The sequence below is a fragment of the Pyxicephalus adspersus genome, chromosome 5, assembly GCF_032062135.1.
Source record: "Pyxicephalus adspersus chromosome 5, UCB_Pads_2.0, whole genome shotgun sequence".
In the NCBI taxonomy this organism is placed as follows: Eukaryota; Metazoa; Chordata; class Amphibia; order Anura; family Pyxicephalidae; genus Pyxicephalus; species Pyxicephalus adspersus.
The window spans coordinates 146,918,565-146,941,309 of NC_092862.1; the positions used below are offsets into that span (position 1 = coordinate 146,918,565).

The following is a 22,745-nucleotide window of genomic DNA, read 5'->3' on the forward strand; positions in this document are numbered from 1 at the left end:
ACCTCACAACAATAGGAGTGCACCCCATCACCTGTCTCCTCCTGTACCTCCATATTACCTCACAACAATAGGAGTGTACCTATCACCTGTCTGACACTTCCTTCCCCCCCATTTCATTCTGCAATAATACCAATGTATTCCCATCACCTAATATCCCCTGAACCCCCCATATCCCCCTGCAATGTCAGAGCCCCATCACCTGTTTCCCCATATCCCCCTACATAACTACCAGTGCACCCTGTAATAAGGGGATGAGACACCCCAGAATTATAATATATAAATCACACATATGCTGTGTGAGGAGACTGAGAATCCATTTCCCTGCCTCTCAGCTGCAGGTTCCCGGGCTTCAAGTTTGATCCGCGAAGCCCCGCCCACTGCCTGTCTTTGTGTTACGTCACTTCCGGGTCTTACTGGATAGGGACTAGCAGCTACCTTTTTCCTTCCAGTTTGGATTGATTATAACAACTTCCTGTTTACTGCTCCTTTGTTCCTGACCTTTGGTTCCTGCTTCTCGCTACCCATGTATCCTCCGCTCTCCACCTGATTACCCATGTATTGATCACCTTTGTTTGTCTGCAAAGCTATTGGACATTGGTCATCGCTGTAAGTCTGCAAATAAAGCTAAAGGACAATTACCCGTTATCGTTTGCATCACTTACAATCAGATTGCATGTGTGTGACCTCCCGTTCAATCACCATCGATATTCCCTCACAACAGAGCTCTTCCTTCTGAAAGCTGTGTATAGGTTACCTGTGCAGCCATAACTAGCGGTGTATTGGTTACTTGTGCGGCCATAACTAGCAGTGTATGGGTTACCTGTGTAGCCATAACTAGCGATGTATAGGTTACCTGTGCAGCCATAACTAGCAGTGTATGGGTTACCTGTGCAGCCATAACTAGCAGTGTATGGGTTACCTGTGCAGCCATAACTAGCAGTGTATAGGTTACCTGTGCAGCCATAACTAGCTGTGTATGGGGGCCCTGTGCGGCCATAACTAGCTGTGTATGGGGGCCCTGTGCGGCCATAACTAGCTGTGTATGGGGGCAATGTGCGGCCATAACTAGCTGTGTATGGGTTACCTGTGCAGCCTGAACTAGCTGTGTATGGGGGCCCTTTGCAGCCATAACTAGCTGTGTATGGGTTAACACATGTACAGCTTAACCAGTTCAGGCTGGGGATAGTAATTTGGGAGCTGCCATTCTTCTATACCTGTCGGTGAGCTGGAACAAGCATGCAGCCAGTGATGTCTGTTCAGGATGAAGATGTCTGTTCAGGATGACTCCATCATCAGTCCAGGAACCTCCACATCACTGCTTGGATAGATCTCTGCTCTCCACTCCTCTGACCGTGCACTCCATGGATTCATCCGCTGACGTCTCTACCCCCAATCCACCTTCACCATACACAGAGACACAGCAACCCGGGGAGGAACCTATGGAAACAACCACCTATGATGACCAAACTGATGAAAGATATTGCAGCATGAACCATCTTTTAGATTCATCCCCCCATATACCCAGTCAGAGCCCCCACACGCAGGCTGACCAATCCAAGGAGGGTCCATGTGTCACAGACTCAGGGGAAGAACAAACACAGGTAAGAGGGTGAATCTAGCAAACTGCTTGGTGCTCCTGGTTATAATAACACAGCACTGAGTGACACTGCGGCGGAGAGCTCACTGCTGTAAATGAAGATAGGTTGTCACCATTGTGTGTAGACAAAGCAGAGATGGCTGCCCTGTGATTATATAACCATTCACAGGTATATGTGATTATTTTGTACTTTTTAATATATTTATAAAACAATAAAGTGTTGGATTCACTATCACTGGCTATCATTGGAGTAAGAGTCACTGAGCTTGCTGTTGTGATGAGGTTCTGCTGCCTTCAGAATATAATTGTCAGCATTGCTGGGCTCTGCCATGTTCCCCAACATGACAGCACCTGCGGCATTCTCAGGTGGTGTCTACTTACCTGGGCTCTGCCTCATTCCCTGCCAGCTTCATCTGCTTACCCCTGCACATTGCACTCTGGGTATATTTCCCATCCTATAAGAGTTATTCTGTATTGCAGATTACCCATAATCCCTCACTGAAGAGCTTTGAGAGGTGCGACATGGAGCCAGAACATCATTCCTACACTTCTCAGTCCAAGCACAGCCTCAAGTCATATCTGCCTCCACCTTTAAACCAGGTAATATTATTATTAAAATTAATTAACAGGATTTATATAGTGCCAACATACAGGTATCAGTCATAGCTTAATCCCAAACCTTTCATTTACTCTTGTATAGAGTGATGAGGGGGGGTTAAAGCCTCTGTGTGGTTTTTACTTCTGATTCTCCATCGGGGTTAGAACTCTGGTAATGTTTTCATTGCCATATGTACCTTTCTGCCCAGGTGATACCCACTGCCCCTCCCATTTTATTGTAAGGGTCTTAAAGGGACAGAAATGGAGGGGAAATCTCCCCAATGGGGTCACAAACAGATATTATAATCTAACTGAAAAACTTCTCTGTTCCCTACACTGTAGTTTATCCTTTTGTGTCACCAATGACCTCGCCAGTTGATGGCCCTTCGGTGGAAATTCTAGGCTTACTGACTGTCATGTTTATCCCCTTTATAGTACCTGGATAACCTCCTGGAGCAGCATAGGATGTCTCTGAGTGATCCTGACCATCATCAGACCAGCCCTGCCTCCTCTCCCTCATCACCCCAGCCTCATGTCCGACAGGTGAGCCTCCTGCTTGTGCTTCTGCTTTTTCTAGGAGCTGTCACTCTTAGGCAATTATTTGGAACTTCACTTAGACTTCGCAAGATTGGGAAGGAGAAGGGGAGCTTTCTTGGGAAGATCTTCCACCTCTTCCTGCCCCAGTATCTCATCACTAGCTGTGCATTCATTGGCTGATTCTGCAGGCTGAAGAGAAATGTGGTACTTCCTCTGCTAGGGACCCCCCTGTAGCACTGGCATCTGGCACATGGCACACATTGGCACAGTGTTTTCCTGCTCTGGTTGGACAAGTTTGAAAAGAAATAAAATGATTGCTTCTGGGGGCACCATCATTATTATACACTGATCTGTCCAAGCATCTTCCCTGCAGGCACTATGAGGAGCACGGCTAGAAAAATCTTCCGTGTAGACACTGTGAGCAGGACAGTTTGTGCCCCCCTTTAACAGGGATCTCCTATTTGTCCCGGTTCATCCAATATTTGTGATCATTTTCCTGCAAAGTCGACCCATACCAAATACTATATTACATGGTGACAGGAACAAGGCAGTGCTCCAATTGTGGAGATTCAAGGACCCATAAACCCGGGTGGAGGATAATATAAACACTGAAATGTTCTATACTGTGACTCTGCTAATGTATTTTGTTCCATACCAGGGGGTGGCGCTGCAGCGCCCTTCGGCTGGGTGTGAAGAGCTTGTGAGACCTCAGCGGAGCTGTTCTGCGGTGCAGATTGAGGTAAAGCGTCACTCTGCCCACAATCCTATGTTCACTAATACAGGGTGGAGCTCTGTGACCTTTATTCAGATTAACCATTGAAGGTGCAGGTTGTGTCCCCCTGCTCACCTGAAGTTGTCTCTCTGCTGTGCAGGTGACCTTTGATGACATTGCAGTTTATTTCTCGAAGGAGGAGTGGGCAGTGCTGGAGCCCCCCCAGAAGGAATTGTACCGCCAGGTCATGATGGACAATTATCACTTCCTGAGCTCCCTCGGTAAGTACTGATCGAATATCCAACATGTGCAAATGTCTCCCCAGCCCAAATACTTTTTATAAGGTTTTATATAGAATACGGAAGGGTTAGAACCTCTTCTAGGTAAATGAGAATTTATGTTTATTTCCTGTGTGTTCACCAGGACAGGAAGTGAGGGATAAGAACTAGTAGGCTTTTAAAAGGTTGGCCTTTAAGTAACACATACAACATCATGGCATATGTTGGCACTGTAATAATACACAAAGGAAAAGTTTTATGAGAATAGAATTAAACCATAGAGATCCTGCAGGTTAGGAGAGTCAAACTCAAATCACATAAGGGGCCCAAATCTAAAACACAAGCTAAGTTTAGGGTGGAACTTTTTATTCAGATCCATAGTGTTAGTAGAAGTATAGATCCTTCCTCACCCTGAGACACCATATCACACCCCATCCTTGTGTAATATTCTGATAATAGGAACGTTTGTCTTCCTGAAGCATGAACATTCTCTTTCCAATCTTTCATTAAAATGTCTCCCTTCGGCACCAACTTTTCTCTTGTTGGACATTATAGGAGTGATTGCTTTTTTGTTCTTAGCAGCTTTTTCTGAAGTCGGTGTACCTGACCTATCCTGGCCCGTCTATGTTAGGGGAACCAGTGATGGTGCTGAGGTGGAGGCCGGTGTCTCTGGACACATTGCTAATGTATCATCCCACTGAGATTCCATACCTGGAGCAGCATTCTACTGGCAGCAGGATCTGGACTCAGTTGTGCTTGGTGCTGGGTTTCGGCAGGAGTGTGAGGAAGCAGCTGGGGTCCTTCTGTCTGCAGCGCGGGGACTCGGTCCTCCTGCCTGCAAATGTCAGGCGCTTGGATGTGGCACAGTTCCCGCGGGCCACATAAAATGGCCAGACAGACCTGTGTTGTAGGTGGTGCCACTGGATCACAGGCACTATGGTTGGAGCTGGATGAGGTATTGGTTTAAGGGATGCCATGGCATGTGCAGAGAGTGAGGATTAAAAGGGGTATTTGTGGCTGATCGAATCGAATGAAGGGAAGGGGTGAGTTAAATGGTCACCATAGAGAGGGGTTGGGGTGAAGGGGGAACCATGACTGGTGTAGAGAGTGAGAAGTAAAAGGGGCATTGAGCCAATGTAAGGGGGAGGAAGGGTCACCAAGGCTGTTGTAGAGAGGTCAGGGTGAAGGGGGCACCAAGTCTTATGTAGAATGAGGGGGAATTGAAGGGTCCACCATGAGTAGGATCCCCATTGTAGGTGTAATGAGGGGGAGTAGAAGGGGTATTATGTCTGGTGTGAAATGGTCATTTTGGCCAGAATAGATCGGATGTGGAAGACTTGCAGTGATCGGTGTACCATAACCTATAATTGTGCAGAACGCCTCCATTTTTATGAAGTTGCTCCTTGTCTGGGTCAGTCACTCTCTCATCTTTTCTTTTCAGATCCCAATAAGAGTAGCAGTCACCTGGGGGCTCTGATGAGATTGGTGAATGAGATCCCCGAATTCTTTCTAGGTGGATCTTCTCCTGGCCATAATCTGGAGGATGCAGAGAACATCCAGCTGTATTCGGAAGGTGCGTCATTGGCCTTGTAATGTTTTCTGTGATTTATCACCCACCTGTATATCTCACCTGCTATATATATACCTGTATATAACCCAATAAGTCTTTATTATGTGGTCAGGAAAACCCTTGTGGTGCTGTAATGAGTACAACCCAGCAATCTTTTCTATCTTTGCGTAATTAGTTATATGTTAGGTGTTTGTAACATTGTAAAGTGTACCTGTCATTATTGCAGGCTGTATTGTTATTAGTTTCCCGGGCACTGATAGGCTAATTCAGCTTTCCAAAATGCCCTCAGCCCTCTCCTGAGTTTCTTTTCCTGAGGAACACAGAACCATGGGGTATCTTCTGTCCTCTGGGAATTCTCTGCCTAAACAATGACTATGATGGTCTTTTTATGATGTAAATCTGTGATTCAGGTTTTCCAGTGAAAATGGAAGAAAGTTCCCCATGCTGCACTCCAGCATGGGTTTATGATCCACAAATCAGAGAGACCCCCGAATCTTCCTGTCCTGGAACCCCTTGGACCATAAAAAAGAGCAACCCCGCTTCAACCAAATCAGAAGAAGGTAATTTCCTGGGTGTTGCCATCATTCTGTCTTCTTCAATGTTTTTGGGGTACGAGGTGATGTGGTCTTGCTGAGAGCTCATGATGTAAGGATTGTAGACAGCAAAATTCGGATGGACCTGGAAACATTGTACTGGCTTCCTTCCATGCTTTTCTATTAATTTGATTTTGTTCTTGAATCGTGAAATGCAGAAATTGGTGAAATATGCATTTATTCTGCATTACATATTACACAAACTTAAATTAGTTTTTAATTAAATTAAACTGAAATTAACCTTTCTCAGCAAGGGTTCCACAAGAGGGAGCTAGAGGTTCCATGGGCAGTGTGCAATTCTGGAATAATCTTATGTCTATCCAAACCACCAATATAAGGGTGACCCTCCCTGACCACCAGTTTATGGGGTCATTTCTGTTCTGACCACCAACATAATGGGGTACTAAACTGTCCACCGATGTCATGGGGAACTATTTCAGTGATCAGCATGGTAAGGAAGACCAATGATTGAGGGGGGTATTGTCCCACCATTAGTTTCAAGGGATGCAATCATTTTTGCTTTTTTCCTGGTCATTGTTTTTTTTATATCATTTCAGGAAAATTACTGAAAACAGTTTTATTGTATAGACCCGGGTGTTGTAGAATCATCTCTGCTGGGTGTCATCCTCTTGGTGGATCCTGATATTTATTTCTGACCACATGGATGCACTATGTGTTGTATATAGATTCATATTTATTGGGGAACCTGACCGCTAATATTTCAGGGGTAATATTGTTCATGGTAGGAAGATTGGAAGGAGCTGCTGTAAAATGAGGTACATTGAGCACAGACAGAATCTTGTCCTTTACATTCTGAGCTTCTGATATTCGTGGTTTTCTCTATTGTGTTATAGTGGAGGTCCCCCTCCATCCCCCGTACAGACAGAGCCAACTTGTCCGACACTCTCACCTGCAACCTCTACAAATCAAGAGCGAGCCTGACACCTGCACTGCGACATCATCGTCCAGGGAGCTGCGGATTAAACAAGGTGTGTCTGTCTATTTGTTCTCTCTCTCTCTCCTTTCCTCTCTCTCTCTCTCTCTCTCTCTCTCTCCTTTCCCCTCTCTCTCCATGGTAAAGAGGACCTGTTATGGCCATTATCTTAGACCAGGGTCTACCTGTTGTACACCCCTGTCTTAGACCAATGGTCCCTGTGCAGCCCTACAATCTTAATATTGAAACATAGTGTGAGCCATCGCACACAATGAGATGCCTGGACACAGCATTGCTGATGTCAGGCCGGGGCAGCCATTCATGTTGTATGGGAACCTTCATTGCTTTGAAACATTCATTATAATCGGTTCTTTTTCATAAAGTAAATAGAATTTGTAAAATATTGATTTTTGTATTCCTTTGTCAGAGGAGCTGCCTATGGCCTGCAGCCCAGCTAGCAATGGCTCATCCATGAAGATTAAGGCTCCCCTTAGATATAAACACCCCACGCCAGGGTCCTGGGAGAGTCACCCCGCAGACAATGGCAGACATTCAGTAGGTGAGATGGAATCATCCTGCAGGATTTATTTGTTGTTGGTTTTATTCTGTATTCCATTTATATTTCTATTCCATAGCAGGTGGGGGAAACCCGTGGACTTCTCTTCCACCATCAGCCGGAGACTTTCCATGTAATTCCAGTGTTTTGTCATCTCTTCTCTCTTTTGGCCCCAGCGGTGCCGCTCTCAAGGATCTTCACATTAAGATTAAACAAGGTTGGTGATTGTTAGCCCTCTGCTGCATTGCAAGGGGGTGTTTGGGGTTACAGAGAAATCTGGGGGGATTTAGTTCTATGCAGGTTTTCATTACGGGGGAAATTGAGCTTTTCCTAAATAAGTAAATATTCTTTATGATTTACAAGCATTGTTTTATATAAGAAGTTTCTTTTCATTGTCAGTGGCAGTTCTTCTTTTACAGGTGCCATCCTCCCTTGTGCAGTACAGGGGATGAGTTGTCGAATATTATTTCTATATTATGCTATTTTTATATCTTGGCTTCAGATATTTGCAATGTTCTTTTATTTTTGCAGAGGATTCTGGGAGTGAGCGAGACCCAACAGAGTCACCGATTTGTGGCAGGAATGTTCACAGCTCTTCGATGGCTCCATCTTCCAGCATGTCGGAGCATCTTAGACTGAGGGTGTCACCCTGGAGATCCACTATGGCTAGAAAGAGTCCACACTGCCAAGGTTTTGCCATTCTATTCTGCTCTGCTTTTTGCTATTGTTTTAGACGTGGTTGGGTCAGAATATTGAATTTGGCCAAATACATTGCAATCTAATTACAAAAGCCCTGCTAAACCATCCACACAATCAGAATCTTCTCTGGAAGGCTCCCATTGAGGGTGGGGCTCAGATTACAGGGTGAGGTTTAGGCTAAGGAGGGGGGAGAGTCTAAAATTATCCCAAAAATGAATCTTAGGATTTCTATGTTTTTCTGTGACCATTATGGGGGTTCCCACCAACCCTGTGCTAAGTTCCTGTTTTTCCATTGAACAAACTAAGGAAGTGCTTCAGATTCTGCCCGGGTGCCACAGACATTGGGCACTCCCAGATGTGCCGGGGGGGGGGGGATCACAGACATTGGGCACTCGCAGATGTGGGGGGGGCACAGACACTGGGCACTCCCAGATGGGGGGGCACAGACAGGGGTTGGACAAAGCTGGGGAACAAAATGCTTGCAGAATGGAAGTAGGGGGCTTAGGAATGAAGGGGGCAGCAGGATAGAAGAAGGGGGCTGGATAGTGGTGGCAGGATAAGGTAGCTGGAAGGAGCTGGGTTGGCAGGATGAAAGGGGGGAGTGAATGATACAGAAAGGATAGAATGGAGGGGAGGGTGAATGATGCAGAGAACATGGTATGGGGGGGGGGGGGGGCATGATTTTTTTGATTGGAGGAGCTCTTTTCAATCCTGTGGCTTGGCACCGGGATGTCTATGTGTACATTACAGTATGCCGGACACCCAAGTCCTAGAAACCTCAACAGCCAATCAGAAGTCATCCTTCATAGGTCTGCAGGGAGTTGACAGCACCAGAGGCTGCTGGGGTCCGATTGTCGGGACATGAATGTTTTTTCCATGTATGGAGACCGGGGTGGGTTGCTTGACGTGACTGAATGTTTGTGTTGTATTACAGCTGAGCTACCAGCAGAGGTCACTCCATCATCAGGGAAATGTCCAGATCGGGTGCACATAAGCCCCTCTGGGGGGCAAAATGCGGGCAACTTTGGGTTCCAGACAACGGAGGAGCCACGGAGGACAGAGCTGGGGGTGAAGAGGACACACTCTGATGGTAAGATGCATCTTATACTGACATTTAGCACTCCCAGAAGTGGTGGGGCCACAGACACTGGGCACCCCCCAGAAGTGGTGGGGCCACAGACACTGGGCACCCCCCAGAAGTGGTGGGGCCACAGACAAGTTAAGAGACCGGCCCTGGACTCCTCCTGCCCCTCCTGTGTGCTCAGCGTCTTGTGGAGACCCCCAGATGAGGTTCTGAAAAATATTCATCCTTTGATTGGGATGTAAGCCCAGTCTGTGAAATCTCACATTTGTGTCCTTTCAGAAATCATTTGCTTTGTTCTAATACCTGGTGATCCAGTTCTGTTGGACAATGACGCCAACCTTAAAAATCTGACTTTTGGGGAGGGGTCACTTCTAGGTTGACTTATCAGAATGTGCGATTCTTTCCAGGGCTGCTGGGTTTTGTAGTCACAGTTTCATTGGCTGCTGCAGGAAATTTTGGGTCGTCTGCCATCTTTTCTGCCTCTCACAGAACCTTTGCCTCTCTTTCCTTTCCAGAACCATCTCCTACAGTGAGTGGGTCACCCAACCCTTTCACAGTGGCTGTGACTAGAAGATCTGCCCGGCTGAGGGGCCCCGAGACCAAGATGGCGGAATCCTTCAGATCGAGACTTGGTGAGTGGCATTGCAGCATATAATATAGAGGCTCCGCCCAGAGGGGTGAGGAGGAGCCCAATGTCTGTGGTGCCCGGACCCCGTGTGAAGCCCACATAGTCCACTGCTCCCCACAATATTACTTCTTGTCTGTATTAAATCCACAAAACATTGCAGACAAATCTGACAGCCAGGTGATTTCTGGATTATAAAGACAAATGATTTTATTGATTGGAGGAGCTCTTTTCCATCCTGTGGCTGGGCACCGGGATGTCTATGAGCACATTATGGTATGCCGGGCACCGGGACACCCAAGTCCTAGAAACCTCAACAGCCAATCAGAAGTCACCCTTCATAGGTCTGAAGGGAGCTGACAGCACCAGAGGCTGCTGAGGTCCGATTGTCGGGACATGAATGTATTTTCCATGTATGGAGACCGGGGTGGGTTGCTTGAGGTGACTGAATGTTTGTGTTGTATTACAGCTGAGCCACCAGCAGAGGTCACTCCATCATCAGGGAAATGTCCAGATCGGGTGCACATACGCCCCTCTGGGGGGCAAAATGCGGGCAACTTTGGGTTCCAGAAAACAGAGGAGGAGCCATGGAGGACGGAGCTGGGGGTGAAGAGGACACACTCTGATGGTAAGATGCATCTTATACTGACATTTAGCACTCCCAGATGTGGGGGGCACAGACACCTGGCGCTCCCAGGAGCCTCCTTAGAGCTGTGTGTTGGATCCTCTACCCCCAAATGCTGAGTTGAGTTTGCAGATTTTGGATTTTCATGGAGGAAAAGATCCCGTCCGTTATTCTTAGACCTTACCTCTGTGTTGTAGATCTCTCTGCCCTGTCGAGTGGATCGGGTTCAGTGAAGAGGCCGACCCTGGACTCCTCCAGGCCCTCCCGTGTTGTTGGCACATTGTGGATCCCTCCAGTTGGTGAGCATTGGTTTGGGGAATAAATCTAATAGTATTCAGCCATATTGGTGCTGCATTGTCTGATCTCTATGTCACATGACAATGCCGTGCTTCTATGTACATTCTGCTCCTCCATGAATATAACTTGGTTGTCACCTCATCACTGACTTCAGCTGAACTTCATGAACTCTGCTCGGCTCTTCTCTGTATAATAGTCAGTTGTGCTGACTGGGTGCTGTGGGTGCAAAACCTGGAGAGACACCAGACTTCCTCCCCTCCATGAACATGAAGTACAGCTATGGAGGGGATGGGGAGGCAGCAAGGAGGGGAGGCTGGGGAGCGGAATGGTGGCAGTATAGAGGACGATGGCAATATGAAAATGGTGGGGTGAGGCTGGCTGTAGAGCCAAAAAGATGGCAAGATAGAAGAGGGAGGGAGAATGGAGTAATGGCAGGATTGAGGGGGCAGAGGGTTGGAGAGCAAATTAGATGGGCAGGGTAGAAGAAAGGAGGTTGTGGGAGCAGAGTGGACAGCAGGATGTAGAGGGAGCCGGTGAGTGCAGGGGTTGGACAAAGCTGGGGAACAAAATGCTTGCAGAATGGAAGTAGGGGGCTTAGGAATGAAGGGGGCAGCAGGATAGAAGAAGGGGGCTGGAGCGTGGTGGCAGGATAAAGTAGCTGAAAGGTGCTGGGTTGGCAGGATGGAATGGCGGGGTGAATGATGCAGAGTGGATGGAATGGGGGGTGAATGATGCAGAGTGGATGGAATGGGGAGTGAATGATGCAGAGTGGATGGAATGAGGGGTAGGAATGAGCAAGTGAGATTTGTGATTTTGATCTCACAGCAAATCAGGCCATACTCGCTTACTAAACATGTAAGCTAGAACGGCCTTGTGATTTGCCATGAGGTCGTGTTCTCGCTGATTGAACGAGGGAAAAAGCAGTGTACAGTAATGCCAAGAAATTTTGGCAGAAGTCGCAGCTGGGAGCGAATCATTTGCTCCAAGGATGCACAGCAAGGCCCACTGTAAAATAAATAAAGATATATTTGTGTTTGATACTTGTTCCTATTTACTGAAGAAGACTGGTAAAGTGAAATTTCTGTTCTACTGTAAAATAAATAAAGATATTTCAGTGTTTAATACCTGCTCCTATTTACTGAAGAAGACTGGTACAGTTAAATTTCTGTTCTACTGTAAAATAAATAAAGATATTTCAGTGTTTGATATCTGTTCCTATTTACCAAAGAAGACTGTTGCTGTCTCTTGTCAGTACTAAAATTGTACACTTCTGTGTGGCATTGACGATGGACTACACCCAGCTCTCCATGACTCTTACCAATGTGGTCTCCCTGGGGATAACTGACCAGGGGCCACACACTGCTACTGCTCTTGCTGACCCACGCTCCGTCTCTCCATCCTTTTGCCTAATGTCACCGCGCTACTTCTCCACAACTTTATGGGTGGCAATCCTAACACATGTCATCCAGGTCATGATGCCAGCTAGCAATGCGTTCTTCTGCTGTTTTCATGGCAGAGACTGTTGCTAGTGGGTTGAGTTCCCCCTTTCTCAATGTCCTAATGTTTATGCTGCCTTCTGTATGTTGTCCATCACGCAAAAATCCTATTTGCCTGCTGTCACATTGCTGCCATTTTCTGAAAAAGTTCTTTTGGAACTTTTGTATGTTTCCCATGTTGCCATTATTCTCCTACAAATACCTAGCAAGTTTGGTGGTTCTAACGTGTAGGGTATTTGCCATTAATGTTTAAAGTGGGCCTATTGACTTAAATAGAATTTTCTAAATTGGTTCGCTGAAATTTTGCGGACCAATTGGACGTTTGAAGAAATTTGCAACTGTCAGAAGCCTTCTCGCTCATTCCTAGGCATTACACCCAATAATACTGCCCTCCATAACATTGTGCCCCTCATAATTTTGTCCCTGATAACATTACCCCCCCAAACCTTACTGCCTCTATTCTATTATCCCCTCCCCATAATATTGGCTCCTCCCAGTCAGTGTACCCCACCTCTGATGCAAAATTTGGGGGATTCTCCTCAATATTATCCAAACATCATGTATGTAGGGGCATTACCTAACACAGTGACTCCTCCCCCATTTATAATATAATGGGGCCCCTTAATAAATTGGGGATCCGCCCACTGTCCATAAAGGGCCCTTATTTTAGCCCCTTTCAAAAAAAACGGTGATCAGCTGACATGGCAATCACTCCTATCAATGGCCCCGCCCTCCATAGTGCCGCCATCTTTATTCCTTGGGGTCAGAGGTGGTGGGACTTTGAAGGTCACAATGGTGATGGGGACAAAGTATTAGTTACCCCACTTTGGGGGTAGTTCAGACTTTATACTCCGACTCCAATCAGGACAGTTTGATGGATAAAGAAAGAATTGGTAATGTTATCAGAGGTCGGGGATTTTGTGATCCTCCATTTCCCAATGCAGAAACACAACCCCCATTATAGATCCTCAAGTCAGTGCCGATCTTCCCCATTTCATGTGGATCTATGAAGGTGACCCGATGTCACGGTCCCTCCCGTGACTGAGGTTAGAAGATCTGAGAGACAAGCTACACGTGAGGTTATCTGACAGTCTCTTTGCTTTCACTTGTTTCAGTGTTGTTGGAAATGATCACACCTCTTGTCTCAGCTGCAGCTGGTGGTCATTACTATTCCTCTATTCAGTCTGGCCTCACACTTCATGCTATGCGGTTGATATTTTCTGCTTGGATGTGGAAGAGTTGGTGTGTTGTCCTCTCCAGAGTTCCTGCTCCTCCATTTGCTTTTGAAGATAAGTTGTACTGCTCTTGGTATTTTGTTGTTCTCCTGTGCTCCTGGTTACTAGGCCTCGGGGAGACGCTGGTTCATTCATCTGGGAAGGAACCAGTAGTCTCATACCTTGTCACTACTCCTGGGGCAATTCAGGGCTACTAGGGACTAGGTTCCGGTGTATGAGTATTCCCACCTTCAGGGTCTATTCATACTGACAGGAGTCAGGGCTAGGTTTAGGGTTTCCGTAGGTGGTGACCGTTTCCCTCTCCTTAGCCTCTGAGGCCTAGTTCCTTGTCTTCATCCCTCTATTTTCATTAAGGTGTTTCTCTTAGCTCCACATCGGGTGTATGATTGCCCCATCAACCCTATTCCCGGAGCTATGTTGCCCAAATCTTGGTTTTATAGTCTTTCAGAACCCGAAAGAGCGGCCATGCGAGAATATTTCACCGAGAGTTTGGTTAAAGGTCAAATTAGACCATCCAAATCTCCAGTAGCCGCAGGGTTTTTCTTTAAGAAGAAGGACGGAACTCTTAGGCCATATTTAGACTTCCATAAACTCAATCGCATTACTGTCCGTGATCCTTATCCCCTTCCTTTATTCCCGGTTTTGTTTAATCAGATTGTCAGTGCCAAGGTGTTCTCTATGTTGGATTTGAGGCGGGCATATATTCTGGTAAGGATCAAGGAAGGGGACAAATGGAAGACGGCCTTTAATACCCCTGAGGGTCATTTTGAGAATATGGTTATGCCTTTTGGGTTAACCAATGCCCCGGCGATTTTTCAACATTTCATTAATGACATCTTTCATCATCGGGTGGTTTGTTGTGGTTTATCTGGATGATATACTAATTTATTCTCCTGACATGGTGACTCATCAGGACCACGAGAAGCAAGTGTTACAGATCCTTAGAGAGAATAAACTGTATGCGAAGATGGAGAAATGTGTATTTGCTGTTCCGGAGGTGCAGTTCCTGGGTTACCTGCTTTCATCTTCAGGTTTTTGTATGGATCCTGGGAAGGTCCGTGCTGTGTTGGACTGGGATCGACCCTAAAAACTGAAAGCACTTATGAGATTTTTGGGCTTCACCAATTACTACCGTAAATTTATGTTGAATTACTCGACTGTGGTTAAACCTTTAACAGACATGACGAGGAAAGGCTCAGATTTCTCAGTCTGGTCCGATGCGGCATTACAAGCCTTTTCAGCTGTTAAAGAGTGTTTCGCTTCTGCTCCTATACTGGTGCAACCAGATGTGTCACAACCATTTATTGTGGAAGTTGACACATCTGAAGTAGGGGTAGGAGCAGTCTTATCGCAGGGTCCTTCACCTAGTAAATGGCGCCCATGTGCCTTCTTCTCTAAGAAACTCCCAACTGCAGGAAAAAATTATGACGTAGGTAATAGAGAGTTGCTGGCCATTAAGTTGGCTTTTGAGGAATGGCGTCATTGGTTGGAAGGAGCGATCCATCCTATTACGGTAATTACGGATCACAAAAATCTGGCATATTTGGAGTCGGCTAAACGTCTGAACCCAAGACAGGCCAGATGGTCGTTGTTTTTTTACCAGGTTCAATTTCATTGTCACCTATCACCTCGGGGTTAAGAACATCAAGGCCGACGCTTTGTCACGTAGCTTTCCTGGGGGGATGATTGGAAATATCCTGGTCTGATGTTGCCCGAAGGAGTAGTAATATCCGCCCTTTATCCCGACCTTGAGGCAGAGGTGTTGGCGGCCCAGGGAGGTGCAGGGAGGTTTCCCTCTCCCTAGCCTCTGAGGCCTAGTTCCTTGTCTTTATCCTTCTATTTTCATTCAGGTGTTCCTCTCACCTCCACACCCTGTGACACCCGAGGACACATTTCTATGATCACACATCAACCAATGGGGGGCTGACTTGGGCCTGGACTGGGGGGCTGTGACCCCAAAATACCCCTGAACTCTTCTCTACGAAACACATGGGCACAGGGTGATTGCATGCATGGCCATTCACAGTCCTCATGCTTCTCTCTGTATTTGGGGGGTGATGGGCCATGCATGGGTCTTGCCCAAGGTCAACAAATTCTGGAATGAAATATAAAACTTTATTGACTCTGTAACATTGATCAATATTCTCAGATCGCCCGCTAGACCCTCATTTAGTAAAATTGATTCCATAAGAAACAACGGTTACTGAATTTTATGTGATCAGCTTCATCATAGCCTGGAGATCCTGACCCCTGACCCCCTCCAGAAACCCCATAATGATAAACAATCAGCATTCACGTATGATTCACTATACCGCTGAACTTTCTATTAGACCGGGGACTCCTGCATTCACATTTTAGAGCAGTGTTCCCAATCAGGGCACCTCCAGGGGGAGCTAGGGGTTCCTGGAGCAATTAACAGTTTGCTGGATGATTTCTAGAAGCACAGAATATAACTGGGGATTAAGGATTTAAAGTAAAGATAACAGAGACTGTTGATCCAGGGAACATCCGATTGCCTCATGGGATCAGGAAGGAATTTTTCCCCTGTTGGAGTAAAATGTACCCGGGGTTTTTTTGCCTTCCTCTGGATCAACTATGCGATATAGGGTTTTATATCTGGGATATGTTTATTTCCATCGTGGGTGACCTTGATGGACTTTTAGGTCTTTTTTCAACCTGATTTACCATGTAACTTCCTCTGATACACCTTATATATCTGTTGGGTTGAGATCACTTTACATATATCCCACCACTCAGTTATAACCAATACAATTCTCACAGTCTATGTACACACATACACAAAAAGTTACAATTTTTGGATATAGAACATTTATATTTATTGTATGAAACCTTCTCACAGGTCTCTGATTTGTGACTCCGCCTATGTCTGTAGAGCCCGGTCTGGTACTGGAACATTCTGTCGCACTCCGTACTTTTAAATGCAATTTCCCCAGTGTAAATCCGTTGGTGGACGGCCATTTTGCATTGTTGGCTGAACCATTTGCCACACTCAGGGCAGGAGTGAATACATACCCCGCTGTGAAATCTCTGGTGAATAGTCATCTTGGAACGTTACCGCATTCACTGCACACATAAGGATTTTTTTCGGTGTGGGTTTTGCGATGTTCTGCCAAGCGGGCCAGTTGGATGAAGGATTTAAACACTGGGTACATTTGAAGGGACGCTCACCTGTGTGTGCAGATGGACGGCGAACCTGGATTTCTCCAGAAAATTTTTGTCACATTCACTGCAGGCGTATTGCTTCTCCGGGGGGCCACACAGCTGCCAGGTACTGACATAAGGGGCCCACTGGAGATACACAGCTTCCAAGTCATCTGTGGCATCCAGGTCATTATCTGTATTATCCACCCAAGCTGGTTCTGTTCCACTCTCACCTCTATTGGATCATCAGAGGAGATCCTAAGGACCAGAAAGGTTTTCTCCTTCACGTCAGGACAGTTTTGTGGTTGTGATTCACAAGTTGTCCTCCTGGAGAGATCCCGATGGTTCATTTCTTAAGGGGTCCCTATGGTTGGGGTTCAGGAAAAGTCTTCTTGCATTGGTCTGGGCTATTTTGTGCCTGTGGATCATGACACGTCTTCCTGCACACGCCAAGGGTTTTGGGTGAATGTGGTTCATTGGTTGTATGCTTTTGTATCTGTTCATCCCTTTACAATGCTTCAGATCCTTGCACAAGTCAAGGTTATTCATAGTGGTGGTCCATGTTGGATTTATAGATGTCTGGGCTATTTTGTTTATTCCCATTACAATTTTTCTGGAATTTATTGTGGATTTTTATTGGTTGTTCAAAATTTTTGTTCTTTTTCCATACACTAAGGTCACTCAATGGTTGAGGTCGATGAGCGCTCTTCCTTTCGGAGGTATTTTGGAGTTGTGGATCATTCCTGGTCTTCTGGTGTTCCTCTGTGGCTCATGAACCTTCATATGAAGTTTTAGGTTGGAGTTCTGGCGGAAGGTTTTGTCACATAAAGTGAATCTGAAAGGTTTTTCTGCTGAGCGGGATCTTTGATGAACCATATGAGCGTATATTATAATGGTGGCTGAAACTCTTCTCACGCGGGAATGGTGTTTGCCTGGTGTGTGTCCGCTGAGGGCCCACAAGATTAGATTTCTGGCTAATGCTTTTATCGCATTCTGAACATTTGTATGGCCGCTCCCCAGTGTGGACCCGGAGGTGGACAATAAGTAGATGACATCGTTAGAGGTGAAATAATTTCTCTTTAGAATGAATTTGAGGAGGGATAAATGGAAGTCCAGGTTCTGGTTTAGATGTTGTTAGGCATTTCTTTATTGTTTCTAAACAATAAGCTTAGACATTTTTATAAAGCTCTCACATTGGAACGCTCTGTCTCCAGAATGAATCCTCTGGTGCTCTACCAAGTCTGATGGGTAATGGAACAACTTGTCACACTCCTTGCATTTATAAGGTTTATCGTTGTTATGACTATGTAAGTGTTCTGTACGGTGAGACCTCTTAGTAAAACTTTTCCCACAAAGCGAGCACTGAAATGTTTTCTTTCCTATGTGAATCCTGTGGTGTTCATCCATCTTGGAGCGTTGGTTGCAGCTTTTCACGCACAGCACGTACGGCCCGGCCTCTATGTGGCATTTTCTTTGCACCATAAGCTGGGCCCTTTTCATGAAGCTCCTTCCACATTCAGGGCACTGAAAGATCTTCTCCCCAGGGCTGATCAGTTGATGATGGTTTTTTTGCATTTGCAGACTTTTTGATCAGGAGAACCAGATTGCGAGTTAAAAAGGAAATAAACTCAAAAATGCCTAAAACATAAAAATATACTTACCTTCAATCCCGCAGTGCAGTTGATCAGTTCGGAGGTGTTCTCCATTGGGTCCTCCCAGTATCCGTCTCCGAGCCCGCACCATCTTCTCTTCTTCCTGATTCTTCTTCCTACGTCGCCCGACCCAGGCGCTAAATTGGGTGACGTAGGTTGGGAAAAAAAACTTGAGATCGGCTAATTTTTCCCCTCTCAAGAAAAGGCTCCTTTTGCGCATGCATGAGATGCTGGAGGAGCACCCAGGAGCTCCCGGAGATGTGTTACGTAGGTATCCCGGGAGGCTTTGCTCTCCCATTCATTAGGGGGTGGTGTTTCACTTAATAAACAAACAAACAGATTTTTACTTTACATTAAAAGGTTGTCAACCTTTTTATTTAAAGTGAAATGTCAGAGTTTAGGTACGCTTTAACAGTTTTTATTATGTTGGTTTTATTTGGTCACAGATCTGGGAATTTACTGATTTTACAGCCTCACTCCTATTGGTCAGTTTGGTCTCCTGGTCACGGCTCCATCTGTGCTGCAAGTTGGGACCGGCAATCAAAGATCATCCTACGCTCTGAACACCGGTGATGGTTCTTAGCAGGGGGAGGGTTCTGGTTCTGTTGGGCTCCATTTGTTAGATGACCTGGAGAACCATTCTGGAATGTTCCTGGATCCTCAATATGTGGCTCCCTCTCTTCTTCTGTCTCTGCAATGACAAATAATTAAATCTCTCTCACTCATGGAGGGCCAATAGCATGAAATGCACAAACAGAACCACTTACCCAAATGGATTTCAGAATATTGAAAGATCCAAGCGCCTTCCCCTGCGAAGACCCTTGGTGGGGGAGGGGGTGGTTATATTGTATCCTGTGTAGAAAGACGCCATTTGTAGTGAGCCGAACACCGCACAGATCCGTATGGATGAAATACACGTAACACCAGCGGGGAATTATTATTTATTTTGCACAGTAATCAGAACCTTTCTCTGGTTTTCATCACTTTTGGTTTGGCTTTTAGGAGTGATTTATCTGCAATGAGCTCTTGGATTACACAGGAAGTGAGAGAGTTTGCTTTGCCATCTGCAGCAATAAAAAGAAATTGGTTGGCACAGGAAATCAGATTTCTCTTCCATAGATGAATGCTTTGACTCCAAAATCTGCTGGGGAAATTTTCATTTTGTTCCAGGGACAGCTCCTACCAGAACACAAGGTTAGCACTCAAACAGGAAGTGATGGGTAATTGTCCAATGGGGACAGAAATTATCTCATTTCCTGTTGTGCCAACTAGAGATTCACTTTATATTTTCACTGAAGGGATTCACTGGAATCAGAAATGCTGCAGGGAAACCTCATTGCTCTTGTAGTGCGGTGACCCCCTTCATGGTCTGAACATTTATGATTATATGTCAATAGATTGTGAGCCCCCTCAAGGGACAACTAGTGACATAACTTTGGACTTTGTACAGCACTATATAATATGTTGGTGCTATATGAATACTGTGTAATAATAATATGTTGTCACTTTGCTACAACCTAAAAACAATCTGCTCCTATGGGCTCCTCCATGTCACAGATTACAGATATGCCCCAGTGCCAATGATGCCGCTGCACTGAAAGCCTATGGGGGTTCCATGCCATGTCCCATGCCCTTTAGGTGTCCACCCTGGCAATGCCGGTGTTGACCCCATTTCTCTGCCCCAAACATACTTCTGTGTCAGAATTCTCCCACACTCACCTCTAGAGATTTGGGTCTCCCTTGGCAGCACCAACATCTCATCGGATTCTCCTGGGTTTGGGTTTTAGCTGGGATGACTTGGTCCCGGGTATACCCACAGGAGATCCCCGGGGTTATTCCCATGAAAATGGGGGATTGTATACTGACTGAACTGCTCATGCACAGAACCATTTACATTGCCAGGGAGAAGAATCTTCCATTGGATTGTCAGGAAATTCCCTGAGACCTCCCCTGGTTCTTCCTCAGACCATCTGCCTGCTCATCCTGCTGGTTCCTCTCTGCCGGTCTCACTGTCTCCGCAGGGGCCGGAGATATAAGAAAGACCGCCCACATCATAATCTGCTCCAATCAGATCCAGCTGGGATCATAATGTGCCAATCACCAGACCCGAGCACTGTCACATGGGGTGCAAGAGACTCCTTGGTGCTGTGTAAACTCCAAAGGGTTAATATAGGGTTCCGTGGTCACTACAGGGATTGGCTGGCCCCTTTCTATGTTATATAAAATGTGAATGCGCTATAATACATTACCCAGTGACAGGACAGCCTCCAAATTGTCGCTTATCACCTCCCAGTAAAGATTTCTCTGCCAGTCCTCCAGATGGCGCCATTCCTCCTCAAGAAAATACATGACACCTCATCAGAGGTAATTGGGACCTGCAAAGCAAAAGTTAACACTGGGAGCATGCTGATAGGATGGCAGGAAGCTGATGAGGAGTCCCACATTCTGCACTCACACCTCTGGAATTACAAAGATACTTTCTCTCCTCCAGTTCCAATCAGTGACTTTGCCTAGGCTGAGACAATCTCATCATTCTGCTGCAGGCAGAAGGAAGAATTTCTTCAGTCTCCTCTCCTTCAGTGATCAGACTGTAACATTGCAACAAGTCACCAGCCATTTGTGACACAAAGGAAACAAATAATGCAAAAGAAAATTTTTACACTGACCCCCTCCAAAGAGGACCTGACATAAGAGAAATAAATCAGTGACATTGTGGATCTTCTTCTGTTAGTTTCCCGGCTTCCTGTGGCTGCAGCGTTTCATGAATTGCTGACTTGGGACAAGTCCATCGGGAAGTCAGAGAAAAGGGAAATATTTGTGCCGTCTGAGAGATCCAACTCACACAGAGTCTGATGTCCCATTATAGAGAATTGCAGATAATCCCAAGGGTTAATACCCATTCCTCACCAACCAATGAGACCCTGCAGACATCATTAACCCTTTGTAGGTCTCCCTGAAGCCTCCTGATTGGTTCTGCTTTGTAACACAAAGTTTGTTGGATGCTCAGAGTTCCCCCTTAATATGTCCGAAATGGAAGGAAATCTTATTGAAGGGCCGAGAGACAAAACCAACCGATATTCCCCTCCTATTGTGTGATATTTCCCCAACTCCTAGATTGTAAGCTCTTCGGGACAAGCTCTTCAAAACGAGTGGAATCTACCGATCCAAGGATGACGTCTGATCCCCCAGACAATCAATGATATTCAGGGTTGTATAGAGAAGCAGCGCCGAGGGTGAAAGTCTCAGTGGGTGAAAGGTGTTGTGTGTATAATTCATACATCGACACGTTTTGTCATTTCTGATATATTGGTATTATTATGATTGGTTTAATATTTGTTAAAGTTGTTTGGATTTCTATGGCCAGGTAGTGCTGCAGGTAGAATAATAATGAGAATATCATATCGGTGTGAGGGATTACTGGGTGGAAAAAAAATCGAATAAATTGGTCAGTTGAGCAGAAAATTGGCATCAGATCTGCTTGTGTGTAGAAGCTTTAGGATTTATGTTTATATTGGGGCAATTAAAGTTCCTTTCTACCTCCCAGAGGTCTCCCTGCCCCCCCCTCCACCCCCCTCATCTGTATGTCATCCGCACGTAATGGGGGATCAATCTACAGATCAGTCCAATCCCTCGCATCCAATCAGGGCCCAATCACAGTACAATTGCTATCGGTAACACGTGGGGTGACATTATCTGTATTTGTGCATTGAGTTGCCATCATTGGCTGCACTGAGACTCTCCACCAATGTGCTGACACAATGCTGCATGCAGGTACAGGGATTTAGGGGTGCAGGGATGTAGGGGTGCAGGAATGTAGGGGTAAAGAGATGTAGGGGTGCGGGGATGTAGCGGTGAATGGATGTAGGGGTGCAGGGGTGAATGGATGTAGGGGTGCAGAGGTGCCGCTCTGGTGTAGCTGCCCCCGAATCTGACAACATAACAAAAATCTCTTACTATAAATCTTCATATTGATGTGTTGTCTGCACCGGGTTCCAGGTTAGATGGGTGACCACATGGGGATGATATCTGTGGCCATGTCTGAGCGGTGTCACAATATTCTGAAATGACTGCCAAGGCTGCACCTATACAATACCATGGAATGGCTTTATCGTCCACGGACCTCTGTGATGTGTGCCATGGCAAACCTGACTCACCTCCTTTACCAAGGAATTCACCATCCATCCATAATACTAAGATTGGGGGTAAATAATATATGCCTGCACCTTATTATTATTAAACAGGATTTATATAGCACCAACATATTTTACAGCGCTGTACACCAAATAGGGATGGCGATTGTTTAGTCCCTCAGATGGGAACTATTAGGCTGGAATCCTCTGCACCTCCATTCTCACCTGTCTATCCTCACCTGTCTATTCTCACCTGTCTATTCTCACCTGTCTATCCTCACCTGTCTATTCTCACCTGTCTATTCTCACCTGTCTAATGCTCTGGGCAGGAGTGCTGTCATGCATGGAGCTGCATTGCCAGCAAAA

The 22,745-nt window shown here is 45.9% G+C and overlaps 2 protein-coding genes across 4 annotated transcripts in view; both read left to right on the forward strand.

Moving 5' to 3' along the window:
* Positions 1-427: 427 nt before the first annotated feature.
* The window catches only part of LOC140331787 (uncharacterized), a 55,030-nt gene continuing 32,712 nt past the window's right edge, over positions 428-22,745 (forward strand). Inside the window, exons 1-11 of one of the 3 annotated variants that reach the window (XM_072413075.1) lie at positions 428-606; positions 2,078-2,197; positions 2,630-2,737; positions 3,390-3,470; positions 3,604-3,724; positions 5,163-5,294; positions 5,702-5,851; positions 6,739-6,873; positions 7,246-7,377; positions 7,454-7,591; positions 7,906-8,064. In XM_072413075.1, the coding sequence (XP_072269176.1) occupies positions 2,120-2,197; positions 2,630-2,737; positions 3,390-3,470; positions 3,604-3,724; positions 5,163-5,294; positions 5,702-5,851; positions 6,739-6,873; positions 7,246-7,377; positions 7,454-7,591; positions 7,906-8,064 (1,234 nt within the window). In that variant the 5' untranslated portion in view covers positions 428-606; positions 2,078-2,119. The other 2 variants (XM_072413071.1, XM_072413067.1) reach the window with 2 other exon arrangements.
* Positions 8,839-17,392, forward strand: LOC140331843 (uncharacterized). Its single transcript, XM_072413173.1, has 5 exons — positions 8,839-9,163; positions 9,673-9,789; positions 10,252-10,410; positions 10,605-10,706; positions 17,274-17,392. Exons 1-5 carry the CDS (start codon positions 8,935-8,937, stop codon positions 17,390-17,392), a joined length of 726 nt encoding a protein of 241 aa, XP_072269274.1. The 5' UTR covers positions 8,839-8,934.